This window comes from Lynx rufus, unplaced genomic scaffold (genome assembly GCF_022079265.1).
Source record: "Lynx rufus isolate CCGP_SWC_20201006 ecotype Redwood Valley unplaced genomic scaffold, mLynRuf1.p SCAF_16, whole genome shotgun sequence".
Classification (NCBI taxonomy): domain Eukaryota; kingdom Metazoa; phylum Chordata; class Mammalia; order Carnivora; family Felidae; genus Lynx; species Lynx rufus.
In genome coordinates, this window is record NW_025814830.1 from 43,954,861 (window position 1) to 43,960,860 (window position 6,000).

Genomic DNA, 6,000 nt, shown 5'->3' on the forward strand with positions numbered 1-6,000 from the left:
CAGCAGTGTTCTGGAGGGGTGGGGAGAGATGGATCAAAGGGATAAAGCAGGCCAAAAGATTGTCTTTTTTTTTTTTTAATGTTTATTTTAGAGAGAGGGAGCGCACATGTGCATGCAAAGTGGGGAGGGGCAGAAAGAGAGGGAGAGAGAATCCCAAGCAGGCTCTGTGCTGAGCGTGAGATCATGACTTGAGCCAAAATCAAGAGCTGGATGCTTAACTGACTGAACCACCCAGATGCCCCTAAAGATTGCCTTTGTAAGCAGAGAAAGCAGAAGGTGAAGGAGGAATTTTAGAGAGCCTAGAGTTTAAGTTCCAAGAAAAGAAATAAGATTATTTCTCTTTCACTTCCTGGTGCTGCAAACACTTGCCACCCTCAGCGTTGCTACAAGTTGTTGGATCCTATGCCTTTTCCTTTGTAAGTAGTTTCCATTCTTATTAACCATGGACAGCTGAGAAAAGAACTGCAGCGTGTAGTAAAGTGTGGTGTGATAAAAAGAATGCTCATCTGGTGGAGAAGACCTAGGATTTTGTTCTACTGCTGTCACTTTTAACTTTTATGTTACTGGAACATCATCTTAAATCATTCATGCTCAAAACTGTACAGAGAGTGTATAAAGCATACTGGAGAAACAAGTCGCTGAAACTTCCTGTGCCAGATTGCTCGGTTTCTTGTATATCCTTCCAGTAGTTTTCTAGGCATACATATACAAATCTATATGTATTTATTAGCCCGTTTTATTTTCCTTTATAGAAATGGAATCTAATTTATATCCATTTCTCAACTTGTTTTTCCATTTAACAGTGTATCTTGTACATCTTTTCAGGTCAGCATATATGGATTGATTGATTGATTGCCAACTATATATTATTCCATCTTATGGATGAACCTTAGATTTTTTGACCTAGTGTGGCGACTTTCAAGAAAAAATCCTGATTAACTATGATTCTTTATTACTTTTACCACCATTCTTTTTTTTTTCTAACATGGTTCTTACATGATATTTTGTTTTCTGTTTTTTTTTATAGTAGATATTGAGAGCCAGACTGACAATAACTTGACAAAGGAAATATATAAAGAAAAACATAATACATCATTTGAACTTCAGAGGGACTTTTTCCAGGAAACAGACTTTTCAGAAGCCTGTATTCTAGAGAAACAGCAGGAAGTCCATTTAGTAGGAAGCATGAAGAAAGAAAACAGCAGCATCATTGATGCAACGGTGAAAGACAACACCAGCCCCGTGGAGGAATGTTTCTTTAGTCAGAGTCCAAACTTCTTTCATTGTCACACCGTCACCACTGGACAGCAGCCCCTTGAACATATGGGATTGGAGAAAGGCTTCAGCTTTGATACAAAACTTATTCAGCATGAACTAATTAATTCTGGGGAAAGAACTTTTAAATGTGAAGAATTAGTGGAAACCTTCAGGTGTAACTCTCAGCATCAAAACAGCTACACTGGGGGAAAGCCCTATCAGTGTAAGGAGTGTGGCAAAGCCTTTAGTGTTAATGCAAAATTAATTTGGCATCAAAGACTTCATAGCGGGGAGAAGCCCTTCAAATGTGTGGAGTGTGGGAAAAGCTTCAGTTACAGTTCCCATTATATCACACATCAGACCACCCACAGCGGGGAGAAGCCCTATCAGTGTAAGGTGTGTGGGAAAGCCTTCAGCGTTAATGGGAGTCTGAACAGGCATCAGAGAATCCATACAGGGGAGAAGCCCTATCAGTGCAAGGAGTGTGGAAACGGCTTCAGCTGCAGTTCCGCATATATCACACATCAGAGAGTCCACACTGGGGAGAAGCCTTATGAGTGCACGGACTGTGGGAAAGCTTTCAATGTTAATGCCAAATTAATTCAACATCAGAGAATCCACACTGGAGAGAAACCTTATGAATGTAATGAGTGTGGGAAAGGCTTCAGGTGCAGTTCCCAGCTTAGGCAGCATCAGAGCATCCACACTGGGGAGAAGCCTTATCAGTGTAAGGAGTGTGGAAAAGCCTTCAGTAATAATGCAAAACTCATTCAGCATCAAAGAATCCACACAGGTGAGAAACCCTATGAGTGTACTGAATGTGGAAAAGCCTTTAGTGTCAAAGGGAAGTTAATCCAGCACCAGAGAATCCACACGGGTGAGAAACCCTATGGTTGTAACGAGTGTGGGAAAGCCTTCAGGTGTAACTCTCAGCTGCGGCAGCATCTGAGAATCCACACCGGGGAGAAGCCTTATGAGTGTAATGAGTGTGGAAAGGCCTTCAACGTTAATGCAAAACTAATGCAACATCAGAGGATTCACACTGGGGAGAAACCCTTTGAATGTAATGAGTGTGGGAAATGCTTTACTTCTAAAAGAAACCTACTTGATCATCATCGAATCCATACTGGAGAAAAGCCTTATCAATGTAAGGAATGTGGGAAAGCCTTCACTATCAATGCCAAACTAACTAGGCATCAGAGAATACACACTGGGGAGAAACCTTTCAAATGTATGGAATGTGAAAAAGCATTTAGCTGTAGTTCTGATTATATTGTACATCAGAGGATCCATACTGGAGAGAAACCCTTTCAATGTAAGGAGTGTGGAAAAGCCTTCCATGTTAATGCCCATTTAATTCGGCATCAGAGAAGCCACACTGGGGAGAAACCCTTTAGATGTGTGGAGTGTGGAAAAGGGTTCAGCTATAGTTCTGATTGTATAATACATCAGACTGTCCATACTTGGAAGAAACCCTTCGTGTGTAATGTGTGTGGGAAAGCCTTCAGGTTTAGCTTCCAACTTAGTCAGCATCAAAGTGTCCATGGTGAAGGCAAATCTTAATGAGGAGGACGTGGCAGAAAACTCTCAAGGTTAATGAAATGGATCAAGTATCATCAGATTCCCCCTGGTAGAAAACCCTGAGAGGGAAATGAATGGGGCATCTTCACATGGAAACAAATCTTTTCCATCTTTTAAAATCAAGAATGAGGACTGGTTAAAAAGTAACATCCAAAAATGAATAGCTTGTTCTATACCAACAACCAATTAGAAAGTATAATGAAAGAAAGGATCCCATTCCCAACAGCATCAAGAAAAGTGGATTTTCTTGGGATAAACTTAATTATTATACACAGGTCTATGGAGAAGTAAATCTCCAGTAAGGGCCACAAAAGGAAAAATTAATGGGGGAGAGAGAGAAACCTTGTTCTTAGCCAGGAAAACTCAAGATATTCACTCTACCTAAATTTACTTCCCTTTGACAACAAGCATGTATCACTTTTGTAAAGAGGATGAACAATAAAAATTTCCTTAGAAAAGATGAGTACATTTTGTATTTTCATGGAATGGAGAAAACCTTTCCTGAGCACCGTATGAAAGCTAGAAACCAACCATAAGCAAACATACCAAAACACTGAGTTTTCAAAATTAAATACATATGTTCTCAATAATTCCAAATACAGTTAAAAGATAAAGCACAAAAAGTAGAAATACCCTTGTAAGTTTTGTGATATAAAAGTTTAATATATAAAAAGGTCTTACAATTAAGAGATAAGTAATATAATAAAGCCCAGAAAATGATACTAGCAGGCAGTTTTTAAAAAGATGTAAAAATGACTAATGAAGAGATGCTCAGGCTCAGTCCTCTAAGGCGTGAAAAACCACGCACACAGTCATACACAGGGAGCCCCCAAACCTCTCTTCCACAGACCCTCCCATAGATACACTTCTGGTCACAGACACAATGTACCCTACGTATACAGAGACTGTACACTCCCTGAGGCACTGACACCTGCTGCTGCATGCTGTGTAGCTCGAGCTACCGGTGTTGGCCAGGGGTACTATCTTGAGTATTTCAAAGGCACCATTCCTGTTAGAAAGCTAATGATGTGGTGTAGGACCTCAGCAGAGTGTCCTGGGCATGCCATTGTTGTAGAAATCCCTATCCACTGCTCTGCCCCCAGGCTCCTGGGAACTAAGTGGGCGTGGAGGCAGAGCCTGGAACCCTTCAGAACATAGGAGGGAACAAGGCCTTCCCCCTGACTATCTGAACCTGCACTTGTGGGTAGTTCCAGACTTCAAAGTGCCCCAGGCCATTTATTTAGAAACAGGCCCAAAGGTGGATGGCCTGGTCACCCAGCAAATCAGCTGCTAATGTCTCTTACACAGGCCAGAAAGCCACAGTACTCGCCAACCATCCTGGTTCATGAGCAGCCACTAGTTGTGTCTTTGCAGTCCTGGCTTGCAGCAGCATCTGGCAGTTTCTCTGCTGAGGCAAGACCGAGGCAGGGATTCTAGGAGAGTCAGCCGCTGAGGACAATCTGTCCGGGATCTGATACCAATGTTCTATGTGACCATGGTTTCTAGGTCTCAGGCCCTTGTCAGTGCAGGGTGAGGGCTGGGAACAGAACTCAAGGCTGTTCCCACCCAGATGGTCCCTGAGGGTTTTCTCTTTCTCTGTAGGTCTGTTACTATCCAGGGCAGGTGCTCTATTCTGATACTAAGGACAAGAGGAAACAGAAAATAGATACCTGCAAAGCCTCATGAAGTCAAATGGCTCCATCAACCAGTGGTCCTGATATCCTGTAGCCTCAGTACTCATAGGTGACTCCAGCCCAGAGCTGCCTGGGCCCAGTGGAAGCCTTATCAGGACAAAGAGGAGCCATGGCACTGGAGACCTCTGTCCCCTCACAAAAGCTCTTCTCTTTTTCTGAACTGGAGCTGTGAGCCTGGAAGGGCCAGGATTAAATAAAGCCTTTGTCCCTCAGTCCCCATCAGCATGTTCTGTCCCTGCAGCACACCCTTCTACCCTGGCCTGTCACATTGGAAGGGTCCTCAGAGAACATCTGCTCCTGCCCTGTCCAGGTCAGGATGGTAAATTGAGGCTTAGAGGGCAATATGGCTGCCCAGCACCCAGCAGGTGAGGGGATGGCCTGGGGAGAGAGGCCAAGGCAGGACAGGCCTCCAATGTCATCTTGGGAACAAGAGGCCCAGCACAGCTACCCCTGGGCTATCATCCCTCTCCTCCTGGCAGAGAATTCTGAGAAGATGCCTCTGGACTCTTCTGTCCTCTCTGCCTCTGACGTCTGCATTCTCCCCAGACTACAACCCCACTCTATGTGCTATCCTGTCTCTTGATACGGAACTGAGGACACCCTTCCCCTTGCCACAGGCCAGGGTCGACCAAGTGCTGGGGACCAGGAGATGAGCGAATCTTGGCCTTCTCCGAGAGTCCCCAGTCTACCGGTTGGGAGAGCTCCCTGCAAGTCCCTTCCCCCAGCTCTGAGGCCAGAACGCAGCACAGACCACGTGGTCCCCAGCAAATCCAACTGGTCTCAAGGCTCCCGGGACTCTAGCCCCCCGTCTCAACCTGCTCTGCTGGGCCCTGGCTCCAACTGCGCTCGGGCAGCCAGCGGCCAGAGCCTCCCTCTTGCTCCAGCTCTGCCTGCAACAGCTTGCCAGTCCCCGGGTGGCTCCGGTGATCCTGCATTGTGCCTCCAGCCCCTGCCAGCCGCTGAAATCGCACAGGCACTCAGCACAGGCCCAGCCTCCAGGAAGACCTCGCGCTGCGTGGCCGATTTCCTCCAGCCCGCCACGGTAAGGGGCAGTTCGGCTACCCGTACCTCGTGTCTGCCACCCGTCCTTGGCCGGCGAGCCCCGGGCCCACGCGCTCCCAGGGTGGGGACCTGAGGCTCTGAGTCCCATCCGTCCTGGGCCACAGCGCGCGGCGTGGGTAGCCAGGTGGCAGCCTTCCCACCAGGGCACTGTTTTGGCCCCTGAACAAGAAAGGGCAGGGGCGTCGGGCCTGCGTGTCCAGGGCTCTGGGACTCGCAGTTGAGAAGCCATTAGCAGCCACTGGCCACCAGCCTCGGCCCCCTGCTGCCCCCTGTGGCCATTTCGCTCACTGCAGGGCGCAAGAAGCCCGGGCCGCTCTCCAGGAGGGACTGGAAGCACAGAACCCCCCACTGTGAGGCTGCCCGGATGCAGGACCTTTCCTCCCTACCCTGATCCCAGGGGTGTTCC

General features: G+C 46.8%; 1 protein-coding gene across 3 annotated transcripts in view; it reads left to right on the top strand.

Moving 5' to 3' along the window:
* ZNF23 (zinc finger protein 23) overlaps positions 1-3,291 on the top strand; it is a 33,804-nt gene extending 30,513 nt beyond the window's left edge. For 2 of the 3 annotated variants that reach the window (XM_047078722.1, XM_047078723.1), the window contains exon 5: positions 1,028-3,291. In XM_047078722.1, coding sequence (XP_046934678.1) covers positions 1,028-2,820 — 1,793 coding nt within the window. In that variant the 3' untranslated portion in view covers positions 2,821-3,291. The remainder of the gene's footprint in view (positions 1-1,027) is intronic. The other variant, XM_047078724.1, reaches the window with a different exon arrangement.
* The last annotated feature ends 2,709 nt before the right edge of the window (positions 3,292-6,000 follow it).